A 17,470-nucleotide genomic window follows, 5' to 3' on the forward strand; every position below is an offset into this window, starting at 1 on the left:
CAGTATGATGGAGACACCAGGACAACATAGCATGCATAGTGACTTGTAGATTGATAGGGAGGATCATCACTACGTCATCGTCATGTGCAGAAATGACAGAACAGAAAATGTATTTTAGTAAGGTAAGTGGGTATGTTTGTTTTCACTGTTGTTTAATGGTTTTCATAAATAGGACCTTGGAGCTGGAGGTAGAAATAGCCAGCCTGTGTTGTAAACAGTTTTTCCAAAATATGGGTCACTGTGTCCCCTAGCTGACAATTATAGGTGGTCATCAGCAATATTTGAGTGACAATTTACCTAGGAATTTCTACAATATTATCGATAAATTGTATAGAAATAGTTTTAATTGTAGTGACTAGTATAAATGATTTTCAAAGCTTTACTGCTTATTGGCTTTGGGTGGAACAATGCATGATAAAAATTACAATATGAATATGAAATTTATAAACCTGGGGCAGTGCAATTCAGAAATTTCATAAGGCTTCACACATAAAACCTGGATAGATTGGGTTGATTCTGTAGGTGCGTAAACTGTAAAGTTGGCATCATACTCATCCTCATCCTCATCCTCAGGGGTCATGTGAAAATGAGGATGAGGATGATGCTACAGCGTCAGCTTCACTGGCGTCAGATCCGATTATTCCCGAATGCGTCTGATGGAATGATAAGTGTAAAATCGACTCTAAAAATGTGCTCCAATCAAAACACAGTGGGGTTTGTATTTCATAATATTTAGTAACCTCTCCTCTTAATATCTGTTTCTTGCGGTGTAGTTACAACGCAACATTCTTAGCCCTTAAAGTTCAAAGGTTGTATGTTTAATATGTTGACTTCTTTCAGGCGTCGAGTCATAGCTACACAAGTTAATTGTTTTATATGTCCTCTGAATAATTAGGGCTTTCATATCACCTCTCATGGTGGCGATTTTTACACATTTCGGACCATGTATACCTTTTTGGCACCAATTTTTTTAAAATCTTAACACAAGAGTTGATAGGATACAAACAAACGTATCCACGGATCCATGGACTGAAAATAACAAACATTTCAACAAACTAGTCTGTATGGGATATTGTAACGATAGAATATTACCTGCAAACAGTTAAACGGTTCAAAATAAAGTTATGAAAGAATGGACTAGTTATTTTCTTTAGTTATGGGTGAATTTTATCATTCATCCGTCATCAGGTAGTGTAACTTTGGAAATCTTCGGATACGATGCTGAAGCTGAGGCTGAGTAGCGTCATTTTAGCGTCAGCTAGAAAGGTCACCAGAGGATGAGGATCAGGATGACGCCAACTTTACCTTTGTTGATTCTGTCAGTGATTTTTTTTAAATCAAGATGCAAAGGTGTCTACAGTGCATCTTGATGAGAACACAATTTTTGTAGATTAATTGAACATGAGAGAGATGATTCATTGGAGATTACTCAATTTCTCTTTTGACTAAATGCTAATATTTATAACTGGATCATTCTGTTGAAAATTTGGTCAGAAGACAAATTGAGCCGTCTCCTATGAAAACACACTGACATGTTCAATTATAAACAACACAGAAACTGGTTATTGATTGATATAGCTATTTTATTAAAAATATATATTATATTCTGTAATCAGCCCCCAAACTGTGTTCAATTAAGAGTGATAATAAAAACTGTGTTAAGTATGTAAATTAAATAATTATAAAAATGAATTAAATCAAATCATCATGATATCCTTTGAAAATGTTTCATAATTTGATTAGTTGTATTTTCTCTTTTAAATCCCAAACTTTTTAATTTATTGACGAAATCCTGAACAGTTGACCCCTGTGCATATAAATCTTGAAGTTTTTCATATGTAAGATTTTTCTCCACCAATTTACTGTATGTGTAGTTTGATATTTTAATAACTGAATTGTGTGGTGGAGTGTTTTCTACAAATTTTAATTTCAGAGCTGTTACAGCATTGTAATGATGATATTTTTTCTCCCAGGTGTTTGTTGTTTCTGTGACATTTTTTGTTTCGATGCATTGCAGATGCTGCTTCACCCTTCTGCTGGTCAAGATCATTTTCAGTGCCCTTGTGTCCTCAAGTGACCTATGAGCTGTAAAAGAAGATCAATACGTGTATTGGTAAGTAACATTTATTTTCAGTAGATTTATGATGTTCTAGTGTACTGTAATGCAGTGTCTTTGCCTGTTTTTCCCATTCACTGTCTGCAAGAATGATTGTCATCACACAACACCCAAGCCAATGGACCTCCTATTCTGTCACATGTACCTTTCTATACTTGAAAACTGGGACAGCCCTGTCAAGTGCATAAATGTATGAACTACAACATCAAACTGTCATTACTCACCATTATACCTGCGTCTGGGAAATAGAACTTTAAAGATAGACTCCATTGATACACTGGTTGTCTTCAGTACATTCTGAGACTTCAGCTGAAAAAGTATAATCCTTAATTTGTAAATTGTTCATCACTCTTCAATCAAGTTATTGACAATAATATGATTGTTATGGTAATGAATTTCTATTTTTTACCGAAAAGTACAAAGCAACATGCACCACTCTGTGTAATTGCTCTGGGGAGAACACTGAGTATATTTCCACATATGTGATGTTTCATATAAGTGAAGATCTAAAGTTAATTAGCAAATTTGGTTCTTTTGTTGTATTTGTATAAATAGATTTTCATGGTTTGCCTTCTTGCACTTTTCTTATTTACAAGCCATTTTGACCGAGTTAATGTTCCTTAACCACGGTAACTTTGGCAATAAAAAAACCTTCCTATGCCTACATGTATTAACATGTACATATATATTGTTTCTCAATTACAGTTTACATATAAGATGTTCATCTACTCTTCCAGTCCATCAATGGTAAGTTTTGTCCATACATGTAGTTGAATCTGACTCTACACAAAAAATCTGTGTTTGCTGAGGCCAAGTAAAGATAAGGTTTGTGTCTCTTCCTAGACATCTTGCAAAAATGATGCAGTGACATGTTTTTTCTCTATTTTTTCATTCTTCAACCAACAAGAATGTGCAAACAACATGAAGACAATATGCAGAAAAAAAGGTTGATGCAGTGGGTCTGGATTGATGAGCGTGTGGTTGAGAAACAAACTTATATTTTTCTTGGCCTAAGTAAACACAAAACAAAAAAACTTCATAAAAAATAACAAGAACTCAAAAGTTACCAGCCTTTCACATTTGCTGATGTTAAAATAAACACAGCTACAACTTACCTCTCTACATAGTTTCAGTGAGTCAGCAAAATGCAAATTACAGTCTTTCATCCTGGCTACAATAAAGTCTGTCATTCCTCTTACATGGATTTCTTTGAAAAGTAGAGGATAGTCATAAGCATAACCATTATGGGCTACCATTACTGTAAGACAAATATGTTTAATAAGTATGACAGTGACACATAGTGCAGACCTAATGCACCAGGCACCTAGCATCCATTCAAGGTAATCTCCAAGCAATCAGTCTGTTCATCATTATTAAAGGGATAAAGTCACTCTTTTTGGCATTATTTTGGTTATTTTAGTTTTGTAATGTTATAAATGTTGTTCTGGTCACTAAATAATGCTTAATCACTGTTGATAAAGTTCACATGAATTCTTCTTCAGAACAATTTTTGGTACATACCAAAGTTAAATGATGGAAGAAATAATGCGTTTCGTCTGTGTATAGAGTGTGAGTTGAGCTGTGGGAACCAGTGATTGAGCCCATTTCCATAAGCAGAACAATAAGATAATATTCCACAAGAAACTTCAAACTACAATAATTGAGTGGTGATTAGCAATATGCCTAAAAAATAATTTTTATTGTTATTCCTTTTGATCAATAATTTGATTTATTTATAAAACTTAGTTATATTATGTGAGTGTACTTGCCTGGATAAATTGTGCGTTGTAATTTTTCCTGTACTTCCTGTACAAGGGTGGCCACCCAATCTAAGAAGGATGGTAGTGCCGTGGATAGTTTTGGTTTGCCCTGTAACATTCCCTGGGAAATACCTGTCTTCATTGCAACTGGAAAGGGAATGTTTGAAATATAATATTTATTCTTGTGAAAATAATCCGACCCATTCCATAATCATGCATTTTTTAAATTAACTTTCAGTTTTGTTTGAACTTTGCTATTTTAATACTCTATACTAACCTATTGATTTGATCTTTGCAGAAGTCTTAACAAGAGTTGAAAACTCTAGAGGATTTCCAGATCCTGGATTCTGTGGGGTATGTATGCACTGGCACCAATCTCTATGATACTATCTCTGTGTGTGTTTCCACCAGTACCCTCTAAATCAAAGATAATAAATATCCTTGATTGCATAGAGGGTACTTGTTCAATTCCAGCTTCAGTCCCAGTACCATAGGTAGATGAAGTTGCTGCAGCTTGAGTACTGGCGTTGTTGGTAGCAACTGTACTAGATGAAGTGGTTGTGACAGTAGGTGTTGCTGAAGCAACGTTGTCTTCAGTGATGACAGTCTCATCCTCATCACTGCTGTCACTCTGATCTATAGCCATACTTTTGCCCACATATTCAACAGTTGTCACCCCAGTGCCTCTAATACTGTCCATTCTGGTCTTATCATGCCGCAAGCGACGCTTCCTGTTCTTCTTTTGTGCATCTCTGTGTTTGAGACATGCAATTCAAAAATCTTATAATTGCAATAGAAAAAGACTGTCACTCGTAGAAAATGCCCTACCCCAATAAAATGCTGTGTTAACTATAGGCTGCTAAAATGTATGAGCCTCATCAGTAGAAAAGCAAAGAGTGCAGCCAGACTGTCATTGCACATATGCAAATTAATTTGAATTAATACAGACTTCTGCATCAACTTCACATTACATTTGACACTGCTGTATTATTTTTTAAAACATTTTTGTCAAGGGTTGATTTCCTTAATAATGAGCGTGTGTGCAATCCCTGATTTTAATGGGTTTGGAAATTCACCAGAATTCAGTGAAGAATTGATGATGCGTGTAATTGCCAAAGATACTTGACACACACAATGCTTTAGTAATACTGTTTGTGTGAGATCATGATTTGAGGCCTTAGTGGGTAGCGAACCTATAAATTCCTCAATAAAATCAATGTAGAATGCAAACATTTGATGTCAGTGTGACAAACTACTAATTATACAAATGTAGAAAGGTGCCATTAAGATACAGGATACCTTTTCTTGATGACTTCCTGACTTTCATTCTCTGCTTTCTTCAGTCGCCACTGTCTTTGCTGCTCTAATACTGCTCTAACTGCTGTTTCAGGAACATCAACTTCTAAGTAAAGGAACAGCAGCAGTTTCCAAATTGGTCCAATATTCTAGGTAAGTAAAATATTTATGTCTCTAGTTTTAATTCACATCTGAAACACATTGGCCTATTTTCTGTTATATGGTTTGTCAAATCATTGTCACTTGTGTTTGACAATGATTCAACATACCTAAATGATGAACTCTGTGGGATGAATTACAAATAAAATATTTACTGTACTAACAGCATGATGAATGTCTCCTTTTGTGAGTCACTCCAAAATGATCTGTTTCCCCTCAGCCTTCACCTGTGAGGAACAGGTTAATATGGGGTGACTCACAATCCCTTGGGTAGACAGCCATATACTGTTACCCTCATAGCAAATCAATAGATGTAATATACCAAGTTATTTTTTTGGTAAGGAATAAAACAATAAAAAACACTCAACATGCTAAACCATGATTTTGTCCCATGTCACATTGAAGTGTATTATTAATGATGGTATTTTTCCAATTTTACCTTGTGCAAGATTGCCATATCTGTCTTCATACAGTAGTGTTTGTGACCTAGGTAAATCCTTTTGTCTCTGTATTTTAGTGCCAGCGAGTGGAAGGCCTCAGCAACATTTGTTGTGAATTTACCAGCAGGATTAATGTATTCTTCTGGCTTGTTAGCCACTTTCTGCATGATGTCTGTGAATTTCTTTAACTGTTCTGGACAATTCACCAAGTTTGTAGTGCTGTAAGGTTTACCGTCTTTCTCCTGAAAATAATTTTAACATTTAAAAAAAAAATTAAAAATGTAAATTAGACACATTTCCATTGTAGAAGTACAACATTTTATCATGGAGAAGTAAGAAGACATTTGTAATCATTATATTATTAATAATAGCTATGAGACTTGCATCTTTATATTACAGGTGTATGAATGATCCTGACAATGATACACACCTTTGGATGAAATCTGCACCATTCTGAAGAATGATCATCAGAGTAGTGTCGTGGAAAATTCATCACTGCCTCTGCAAATTCCTGGAGCGGGTTTTTCTGCTTTCAGGATGTCTTCCGAATTTACAAAGTGATTGAATGACTCCTTGAATGCATCCAACACTTTTGCTGTAAAGCGTTTGCACTTGGTATTGCACTGTAGAACAAGAAAATTTATAACAAAAGATATTTTTTATAGTATTTCACAAAGCCATATACCACAATCTCTTATTATACACACATCATAGACAATGACTGACTATTCAATATGGATATAATACTCACAATAACTTCAAAATATGGTTTCATAATTAATGGAGTAGTGGCACCTGTGCAGATATCCACAACATGATGAATAAAATAAAGAGAGTAGTCTTAATCTGCTGTTTTGATTGACACACCACTACTGTAAATTCATAACATATCGCTATTTGCACATTTCTCATGTAATTTGGTTGATTCTGTAAGCTCACATCAACTTTGCTGTATTGCAACCAGAAGTAGATAATTCCTAGTGATTTTAATGTAACCATCATAAAATTTGTGTTGGTGTAATAAAATATCAAGTTTAACGAAGGAATATTATTTTTGCTTCTATCATCCACATACTTTCCAAACATAACAGTTTCCAACTTCCTTCCAAAGGAACCCAATCTTACCTTACATTTCACTTGTGACAAGTTTGCCAATTCACCATAGAGAGTTTTCTGAACATGATTGCTGCAGTAAGTGACTTCAGCTTCAGGAAACAACTCCACCAATATATTGCCGAGAGCTGCATCTTTGTCTGCAATTAGCCGACTGATGGTGATACCTGAAGCTTTGACACTGTGACAGATTTCACTAAACATGTCTCCCTCACCCCAGCACTTGTTCCCTCCCAATTATGTCCCTGGCCAAGTTTGGTTCGGTGAGCTCTGAAGGCGATCTTCCCACTCTTCAGATCATGTAGGGTGAATGAACTATTATTAGCATTTCTTCTGCTTCCATAGAAACCGTCTGCCACTGCCTCCCAGTTGTGCTCATCACCCCGCTCCTTTACCATACGCTGCACCTCACTGCAAGACCAGTCACATAGTGTGGCAATTGCTGGGAAGAGCCAGTTTACATCCATTTCAAATGTGGACTCTGCTACTTTGGGCAACCCAGCAGATCCATCACATCACTGTAATCTTTGTGATACTGACCAGACATTAAAAATGACATGACAGTGTATGTGGGCAGCCAGTTTCTTGGTCTTGTCACCCCCTTAATTTTTTTATCATTGACCAATTCCATCTGATTAAAACAAACATTACAATTAAATCTCAGTACATTTTTTTCAATTTCATGACACAATTTTCCCTCTTGACATTTTCCACAGTTTGTTTGCTCCACAAAATTAATAATAGTTTCTGATGTTGTAAGGATAGGATTGTGAGATGATTGAGTTGAAAGAGATGAATTTATTAATGATGAAGGAAAAGAAAATTCTTCTTGGGAAATATATTGATTTAATTTTTCGTGATGTGATATTTTATCTGATTGGTAATGCAATGGGGATTTGTTTGATTGGCAAATAGGAGACATGGTAAAATTTGTAGTAGAATTATTTGATGGATCTATTTGGGGCCCTTCAGTAGAAGAGTCTGCACTGACTTCCAGTCCGTCTGGTACAAGAGCTAGAGAGAATGGGAAATGGCGAGAAAGTTTAGTCTCAACTAATGCGATGGGTGTAATATTGTCAAAACTGACGAAGCCCTAGCTGCAGTCGCAGCTCTTGCAGTTTTTTTCCCGGCGAGTACGGGTTGCAACGGAAAAATGAGATCTCCTTTTTCTGTGGCAACTCATACTCCCCCGGGAAAAATCATACGAGAGCGCGAGCTACGACTGCAGCTAACGAAGCCCTATAGACATCAGATCGCATCATTGGTGCAGTGAATCACTATACTATCGATGTTTGTACTCCACACGGAACATTGAAAACATCACAACAGTGTACTTCCATCATCCCGAAGAATGACAACACAATGAACTTCCTCACACGAAAAGAAGCGAAGCATCGGGCGACACTTACCACTTTCCGATGCGGAAGTCAAAGTCCTGAAGTCGGCATCTCCCGATCCCGGTATCTTGTGCTGCTCACTCCAACGTAAATGACTGGCAGCGACAGCCACACGTTGTCTTTTGGGTTTTCGGGGCATTGGTATCAAAATCTCTCCAAAATTTCGTGGAAAATTTCACTTTTGACAAAAAGTTACACACCGATCTTCAACTACCGGCCTGTACAATTTCGGTCAAGTAAGGTTATGTTTACATCTGTGTACGCAAGCGCAGTAAGTAAGTCTCACGTTTAACGTGAACTTTGGACTCACGTTACTAACAAGATTATGCAAATTTTATGCTAATATCACTAGGGAAAAGATACCGGTGCCCCATCTTAAGCCATATGGATTGACAATAAACCAGAATGGACATGTAGTTGTCTGTGACATTGGACATGGCAGTGTGAAGACAGTAACAGCAGACACTGCACAGATTCTAACATCTGTCACAGTTCATGGCTTACCTCACAATTTCAAACCAACAGACACAAAAATGGCAGACAATGGTGACTATTACACAGCGGATAACGGCAACAAATGCATTGTAGTGAGTGATGCAAAGAGTGAAGTGAAACAAATAATAGCAATGGGTAAACTGAAATACCCCACTGGTGTATTTGTTGATAAAGACAGAAATGTTTTCATAACAGAAAACCTTGCAGACTGTGCAATTAAATGTGATGGAGATGGAGACATCATTTCAAGTCAACAACTCAGTGAGCCCTGGAGTCTGACCATGAGTAGCAAATACCATCTAATAGTGTCATGTGATGGTGATGGAAATTTTATCTGTGTTTTGGACAGTAATCTTGAAATATTGAATCAATCACTTAGAGAAATCATGGGGAGTTACATTTGAAAATGCAGACAATATTTATGTGGCAGATTTTGGAAATATAGTGAAATTTGATAGACAGGGTGAATACCAGGAATGTGTAGCTGAAGATGGATACCCTTGGGACATTGCAGTGTTTACAGACGGTAGAATAGTTTGTTCAGATGGCATTGATTCCACTATCAAGGTCATTTACAAGTGAGAAATCTGAGAAGACAGTCAATGCAAATACTGCAGCGAATACAGCTGTACAACTGAACAACCTACAAACACATCACCACCATAACTGACACAATTTTCCTGATTTCTCATCAAAAACTCAACATTTGTCAGCCAAGTTTGGGTTAGAATTTCTCGTTATGATGTCAGGAAATGACTCCAAGTGGAATTGAAACCCTTGGATGAAATTTTGTATTTTTTTTTCAGAGTGAATTTTTTGTCAAATGTGAAGAAATTGTAATCCACTTTGTTTTGATGCCATGAACAATGTCAATAATTTCATTTTTCTCAGAAACTATTCACAATTTCCTAGTCATGTTGGGGTTAGAATTTCTCATCTTGATGTAAGGAATCCAATAATGTTAAAATTAAAGTCATTGGTTGAAATTTTGTATTATTTTCAGAGTCAACTTTTTGTAAAATGTGAAGAAATTGTGATCAGGTTTGTTTTGATGCAATTGTTTTGACACAGAGAATACAAATAATTTCATTTTTCTGAGAAATGTTCATAATTTCCTGGCCATGTTGGGGTTAGAATTTTACGTCTTGATGTAAAGAATTCGAAAATCATAAAATCGAAGACATCAGTTGATATTTTGTAATTTTTTCAGAGTGATTTTTGAAAACTGTAGAGAAATTGTGATCAGGTTTGTTTTGATGCAATTGTTTTGACTTCAAGAATACAAATAATTTCATTTTTCTGAGAAATGTTCATATTTTCCTGGCCATGTTGGGGTTAGAATTTTACGTCTTGATGTCAGGAATTCGAAAATCATAATATTAAAGTCATCGGTTGAAATTTTCATGTTTTTTTATAAAGAGATATTTTGATATTTCTGCAGAATGTCCTGTGTTGACATGACTTCCATTCAACATTCAATCAAATTTCAACATGATTTCTAGATTTCTGAGTTAATGTTCAGATTTTCCTGGTCATGTTTGAATTAGAATTTCACGTCTTGATGTATTTAAGTTCATAGAGTGGAAATCAAAGTGATCGGTTGAAATTTTCATATTTTTTTACAGAATACATTTGTTAATTCTGTACAGCATTGCAATGACAGTTGTATTCACTGTAAACATTCATCAAAGCATCGCTGTGAAATCTTCTCATATTTGTTTCGATTTCAAGAAAGAAACTCATCAGATCTTACCTGAACAATGTAAGTACCTTGTGCTATTAATCCTGGTCAGGATAATTCCTTCCGATTTCTTGTAACATCGTCAGATTTATAAAATTCCAGGAGTAAATCCACACATGACTTCAGCTGGCAACCTGAGTGTCAGCTGTGTTTGACTTTAAACGACCGCTTTACTCATTAGATAACTCACTCTACCGCAAATGTAGTCCCACGCAAAATAGCACTGTTCAAATGTTTTCGAATTTTTGAAAATTTGATGTCATATTACATATTTCTAGATTCTTACAGTGGATTTGAAGCGTCTCTCATCATTTCAGTTTTTGAGATTTTTTGTTTATATGCGATGTAACATCGAGCCAGTTCACATTCCTGTAAAATACTTACGCGTGTATGTTATCTGCTGATAGATGGCGCTATTACAATTTCTGCCATCAGCCCGGAACACTGTGAGTGTAATATTGTAGTACACACGGTGATATTACTATTCGTAGTGCAATTTAGTTTGGCATTTTTATTCCATTTAAGAGGATTTTGTGAAGCGTTTTTTATTCGTTGTACTGCACTAAAGATGTTTGTCGGATTGTATGTAAATTATTTTAATTTTTCCTTTTACGCGCAGTGCATGGTGTATCGCAGCTGGTTATGTTCAAACCCTAAGCTTACTTGCTGGAAGATGTTTTCACCTGTGTACTATTGACAGAAAAGTGCCTTATCACATGTTTAGCTAATAGGACACAGCTTCACTTTGGCTTGATGAAACTTTGCGATGTATATTCTAGAAATGTTTAAACGTTGGAGTGTTTTTGCACTTCTCACCAATATGCGTGAGCACATTTTCACTTCGTTTTTCTTTACTTAATAATAGATAAAGTTACTTTAGGAAATGAAGTTTCCTTTCATAGTTTCTATTAACTTTACAGTGTTTTTAGAGGTCACTTCTTTTAGTGAATCTGTATTTGAAGAAAACCATTGTAATGTTGAACTTAAAGCCAAAATAGCTGCAAATGTTTAATAAACCGATCTCAAAATATCGTCAGTTTTCCCAGAGTTTTCTTTGAATAAGACCCATCAGAGACTGAAGCAGTGTATAACATTTTTATGAGTGTCAAAATTAGCATGTCAATTCAAGAGTTTTACCATCATTTTAGATTCCCCGTCATTTTCAAAAACTAATCACGTCACGCGTGACGAGGAAAAGAAAGATTACAATAATAAAATGTTGGCCATCATGTGTTGTGCGATGAAGTAAATAACCTCATGCTTGTTTCTTGTATGATCACGATGTGTATGTGCAGTAAATACTGCATATTTTGTACTTTCCGCGGAGGAGCCATTTTACGAGTGTGGCACCCGTTTATTTAATATTTAACCTGTTAAAAAGTGTAGGCATGGTCCAAATAGTCACTTGTGTTCTAAAATTCCGCCGAGCGCCTACACGCCCCACAGACGTGTGTACCTATGCCTGAGAAGAAAATCTTCTCATGCATATGTACACACGTCTATGGAGCGTGTAGGCACACAGCGGAATTTTAGAACACATGTGACTGTGTCCAAATCAGTGAACAGTGATACTTCTATACACGTCATTCAGCTAGCACATTTACACGAACCAACATTAGTTTGAAAATAAAACCATGAAAATGATGCGTGAAATTCGCAGCTACTGTGGCATTTCCAACGGCTTGTTTCTGAAAGCTAGATCGTGTACTCTTTTTTTCGTAAGTCACCGCCGTTACACAAAGTGACATATAGAGATTATTACTGTCGGACATCCTTTGTTTATTTGATATCGAGTGTTATATCAATTGTTGAATCAATGATGACGGGCCGGAAGAGGGATAAATTAGCGTAGGCGGACATATACCTACGACTCCACAAATGAACTCCGTGACATCATACAAAACTGTCAATTTATTGATAAACCAAATCCTGGATACAAGTAATTGATGATCGATCGACTCGACGAGTAATTAACCGCAGACAATATAATGAGAGAGAGAGAGAGACAGAGACAGAGACAGAGAGACAGAGACAGAGAAAGAGATAGACAGACAGACAGAGAGAGAGAGAGAGACAGACAGACAGAGAGACAGAGATAGACAGACAGACAGACAGACAGACAGACGGACAGACGGACGGACGGACGGACGGACGGACGGACAGACAGACAGACAGACAGACAGACAGACAGACAGACACAGAGAGACAGAGACAGAGAGACAGACAGAGAATCAGAGGTACATGGACATAATCATTGATTAGACATACCACACATCATTTCAGACATTTTTGTGACATTTGACGAAGAAATGTCTGTAAGCTACCCCGCTTTTGTGTGTATGTTGGTCAGTCAGTGAAACATGATCCATTCTCACTGGAGTTTATGGTTGTACATTACATCAAAGAAAAAAATATGAGAGCCTTATTGTTTCAAATATTGTACAGGAGAATTTCAAGTGTTGACAGTGTTGATATCAATATGCTTCAAGAATTCAGACCATCTCTAGCAATGCCTACCAAGATCGGCGATGAGCGACAAGGCAAACAAACAGATATTTGCAATCACACCAAGAACGCACAGGCATATCAGTATAAAAAAAGTAAAAACATCGTCAAAAAATTCTGTTTAACTTTGTTGTTGGTGTTTATTTGATATTTTCATCGATCATAAGAGCGTTAGTGATATCACAGATTGTAATGCACAATGTCCCGGTACCATGCAAAATAATAGAGATGTTCAGTCGGTGGTGGTTTTTTATCGTAGAACTCTTTCAGTCGAGCTCACACAGTGGAAACAATATTCTTGGAAGAACACTTCCCGGCATTTCCTGGCACTTCCTGGCATTTTGCCGACACCGTGAGTTGAACAGCACGAAAACCATGTGATGTCTTTTGTGAGCGTCTGTCTGATCAAACCGTCTGTGTCTCCAATCCCCGTCGAATTAAATGTCCTAGAAACAAGTATTCGACAAAATGTTATAAATTCAATGTGTTTTGGAAGCCATTTGCGACAAGAAAATCAAAATGACAAAAAGGAGGGTGAAACCTTTTACGAACAATAGACAGGCGAGAGACTGAACGGTAACATTCCGTTTACCTACCCGAAGTCCAAGGTGCATACGACGTTTTTCTGCAGAACAAAATGGGCCGATGAGATTATTAATGTGGAATATCATGAACAGTTGGCAATGAAAAGCAACAATAAAATCTAGACTTCTCAACATTGTGGAATTTTCTCTGAGTTAAAAAGGAAAAGCAAACATATTTCAAAATTTGCATACTAGATTGAAATTGTTAAAACCTACCTATTAGGTCCTGAATGTAGCCGTCGGAAAAAGAAAAGTAATATTATAACTTCCGTGTAAATAAGTTTGAAAACAAATTGAAAGTTTTATTTATTTATGCCGTTCTTAAGGTAGTATGCACCTCGAAAGTGAAAGACTTAAACTTTTGCTCAAACTTTCCCCAAGGAATCTTTCAATCATTCTCTTTCAAAATCAAGAATAAAAACACGGGGTCACCGTGCAAATTTTGGTACTAGAGAAACAAATTACCCAAGATTTACCGATATTAGAAATTCAAAATGACCGCCATCCCTATGTTAACTCTATGGAGAAAAATATTATTATTTTTTTCAAATTTCGAAAAACTAAGCCGGTGAAAAGTTTTCTTTCACCAAGAGCTTTAAAATGAATCCCCACATGTCGTATATCAGAAGAGAATTGTAAAAGTTTGAGAGTCCGAACGTCTTTCCCCGAGGTGCGTTCTACCTTAAAAGTGGTAACATTATTATCAAAGAGCCACAGCAATGAATAGAACTTGTTCAATAATCAAATATTTAAGAAGGCGGTAGCAACTTACTCGCAATCCCAAATGCATACGGCGTTTTTCTGAAGGTAAATAAAGCATGTCGTGCTTACTTAATGGTGTTACCCGTTTTAAAATGAAAATCATTCGAGATATTTCCAATTTCAATCTCGTTAAATCCGGTTATGATCATTTCCCCATTTTTTGAAACTATTTAACGTTGTTCTTACCTATGCCGGCTTCAGCGTCCTCAAAATCCTTTCCAAAAAAGAAAAAAAAATCAGAATAGAAAGGTGAAACACCGCATTTTTATGAGATTAAATTATCAAACGTCACAGCTACAATTGTATGCTACATAGCTATGGCAGCGTCATATTTATCGGCAGTACGGGTATTTGTAATATACATCCGTATAATGATTTTTGGATTGGAGCAGGGCAATGACCTTATGGTAGAATGCGCCTCGGGGACAGATATTCAGACGCTCAAACTTTTACAATTCTTTTGTAATTTACTGCTTGTCTAGGTTCATTTTTAAAATCTTCGTGTAGAAGCTTTTCACCGTCTCAGTTTTTCAAAAATCGACAATTTGATTTCTCTTCGCAGCGTTAAGGTTTGGTGGCCATTTTGAATTAATTTTCCAATATCGGTAAATTTTTGTTAATTTCCTTCTCTAGTACCAAAATTTGCACGTGAATCGCAACTGTAATTTTTTTTATTTTTGAAGAGAATGGTTTAAATATTTCTTGAGGAAAGTTTGAGCAGAAATTTAAGTCGTTCACTTTCGAGGCGCATGCTACCTCAATTGTTGACCCTTCCACTGGTGGCTTAACAGTGAAAGTTAATCCTTGTACACTGTCCATGGTAGACTGAAAAATCCGTCGCTCGAGGGCGCTCTCTACGCTCCCCCTCTCCCCTCTCACAAGAAGGGGGCATAGAGAGCGCCCTCGAGTGACGAATCTTTCAGTCTACGTCCATGGCTACGTGCATTAAGAACCACTAAATGTGAAATAGATGGTGACTTCCGTGTGTTAGGTCTGGTCGCCTACAATCCGAACTGAATGGAGGAAGGAATTGCTTTTGCTTGTATCAGCGGACGAGATCCAAGGCAAGAAAACATATTTCTTAGCTGTGCTGTCGTTTTGATTTGAGTGCAATGTATAATTACCGTATTGATACCTTAGCAAAGGCCCGGCTACTTTCATATCAAGGTGCAAGAATTCGAATTTCACAAATTCTTCGATATATGCTTGTTTTTTTTTCAGAAGACAATGATCAAAACTGATAATGCTGTCTTCAAAATCGAACATAAAACATGCTTTAATATAATATTGGGACAGATTCATAATTACAAAATATGAATATGTACATCTCTTATCTTGCACTGTTTTCATTATATCTGGTTTCTCATTGCAAAAATAATAATTTGTACGTTGAGTGTCACTTTTTCTTCCCGCAGGTATTTGTCATAGGTCAAATAATCATACAATTCTAGTTTCTTTTATATTCGAATGTTACTCAACAATACACTTACCCTAAGACCTAGGTGCATGCGGCGTTTATCTGCGATTATAAGAAAAAAATGCAAAATCAACAGAACAACACAGGACAACAGCTGAGAATGGTATTTTGTCTTTGATCGAGAAGGGATAATTTCAAAATTACCTTTATTAGGTTCCGAGGTTTATATTGATTTGTCTGAAAAAATTGAGGCTAGTAACCGGCAAACTTAATTTTACTCACCAACATCTGGAACAGCGTCCTGAAATGTCAGAAAGGGTTATGATGTAAATTTATGAAACGAGGAAGGGAAATAACTCAAAGCGATAAGTAAGCTCATAAACCGTATGGCTAGTTTCAAAGTTTTTGCTCCGTTGCAATGATGGTCGTTTATGAGGAGAAATAATTTAGAACTTGTGTCCAGGAACAGACGCTGATATGTTACAACATTTGTCTCCGTCATACAAAAGAGCAAAAACAGCAAGAAGTAGTACAACAACAACACATTTTCATTTCATTAAAGGATACTCACCCGCAGGCCGAGATGCATACGTCTGGTTTCTGGAATGAAAATCAACATTAATTAATGTTAACATTCATTTAATGTGTGTACATATTCAAAGAACGCTGGACGTAGCATTTATTCTGCATCGATATATAAATACCTTAGACTTACCTATATCTGGATCAGCGGCCTGGAATTTTAGAAAAGAGAAATCGGATCGAGAGGGTGTGAATTACACAATTGCATTAATGCACGGATGGATACTTCTCTTAGTACTGGCAAAATGTCTGTAATATTAGATCTGTGGTAGAATATTTATGTTTGAAATGTCAACTGTTAATTCCCTGTGCTCTGAGAACAGAGTCAATTAGATAAGTTGGTAACAGGACTATAACAATGGAGGCTATTATAGTCATCATCGTCAGCGTAGCCGTCGTCATCATCATTATCATCATCATCATCGTCGTCGTCATTGTCACCGCAGCCATCATTTCGACTGAAACAAGATAAACTTACCCTGAGTCCAAGATGCATGCGTCGTCTTTCTGTGAGTAAAGGGACAAGATTTTGATTTTTTTATTAATATTCATTTTGTCATGGAAAGGAATGAGTAATTTTTAAAGAAAATCAATGTTATGAACTTTCTCACCAATATCTGGTTCTGCGAGCTGAGAGAGAGAGAGAGAGAGAGAGAGAGAGAGAGAGAGAGAGACAGAGAGAGAGAGAGAGAGAGACAGACAGACAGACAGACAGACAGACAGAGAGACAGACAGACAGACAGACAGACAGACAGAGACAGAGACAGACAGACAGAGATTATATTAGGCAAGGGGAAATCGTAGTTGTTCCTTGGATTTGTTACAACGGTACAGAGGAACTTTTAAATATTTTTTACGAACCAGCAGATATTACATAATTACATAATTACTTACTTTGAGTCTAAATTTTACGAATTGTGCACAATGATAGAGGCAAACATGTAGAGGCAGTTTTGACAGAAAAATAATCATCATTTCCGCATGCTCCGTGAAGAAAACAAACAATTGTAAAATGTTTACAACATAAATGTCCTTAAAGTAAAATAATTACGTTACTTATTTGCCGCGATTTCAAATAAAATTCATGATCGGCTAAAGTACAA

At 36.4% G+C, this 17,470-nt stretch overlaps 1 protein-coding gene and 3 long non-coding RNA genes across 5 annotated transcripts in view; 1 reads left to right on the forward strand and 3 right to left on the reverse strand.

Moving 5' to 3' along the window:
• LOC139129886 (uncharacterized) overlaps positions 1 to 16,875 on the reverse strand; it is a 58,499-nt gene extending 41,624 nt beyond the window's left edge. Inside the window, exons 1-3 of the long non-coding RNA XR_011551714.1 lie at positions 16,846 to 16,875; positions 16,501 to 16,519; positions 16,357 to 16,385 (exon numbers count right to left, since the gene is read on the reverse strand). This is a non-coding gene — a long non-coding RNA (uncharacterized lncRNA). The remainder of the gene's footprint in view (positions 1 to 16,356; positions 16,386 to 16,500; positions 16,520 to 16,845) is intronic.
• Positions 19 to 6,300, forward strand: LOC139129883 (uncharacterized). Of its 2 annotated transcripts, XR_011551711.1 has the most exons (6): positions 19 to 122; positions 2,018 to 2,113; positions 2,822 to 2,863; positions 4,175 to 4,230; positions 5,267 to 5,325; positions 6,171 to 6,300. It is a non-coding gene; the product is annotated as an uncharacterized lncRNA (long non-coding RNA). The 2 variants fall into 2 exon arrangements; XR_011551710.1 differs by lacking the exon at positions 19 to 122 and having other exon boundaries at positions 1,992 to 2,113.
• Positions 1,946 to 3,371, reverse strand: LOC139129884 (uncharacterized). The gene is made up of 3 exons (XR_011551712.1): positions 3,232 to 3,371; positions 2,341 to 2,425; positions 1,946 to 2,085 (listed from the first exon to the last, which is right to left on the reverse strand). It is a non-coding gene; the product is annotated as an uncharacterized lncRNA (long non-coding RNA).
• Positions 4,942 to 6,313, reverse strand: LOC139129882 (uncharacterized). The gene is made up of 3 exons (XM_070695570.1): positions 6,202 to 6,313; positions 5,771 to 6,013; positions 4,942 to 5,321 (listed from the first exon to the last, which is right to left on the reverse strand). The coding sequence occupies exons 1-3, from the start codon at positions 6,262 to 6,264 to the stop codon at positions 5,160 to 5,162; spliced, it is 468 nt and encodes a 155-aa protein (XP_070551671.1). The 5' UTR covers positions 6,265 to 6,313; the 3' UTR covers positions 4,942 to 5,159.
• Positions 16,876 to 17,470: the final 595 nt, after the last annotated feature.

The sequence above is a fragment of the Ptychodera flava genome, chromosome 3 (assembly GCF_041260155.1).
Source record: "Ptychodera flava strain L36383 chromosome 3, AS_Pfla_20210202, whole genome shotgun sequence".
In the NCBI taxonomy this organism is placed as follows: Eukaryota; Metazoa; Hemichordata; class Enteropneusta; family Ptychoderidae; genus Ptychodera; species Ptychodera flava.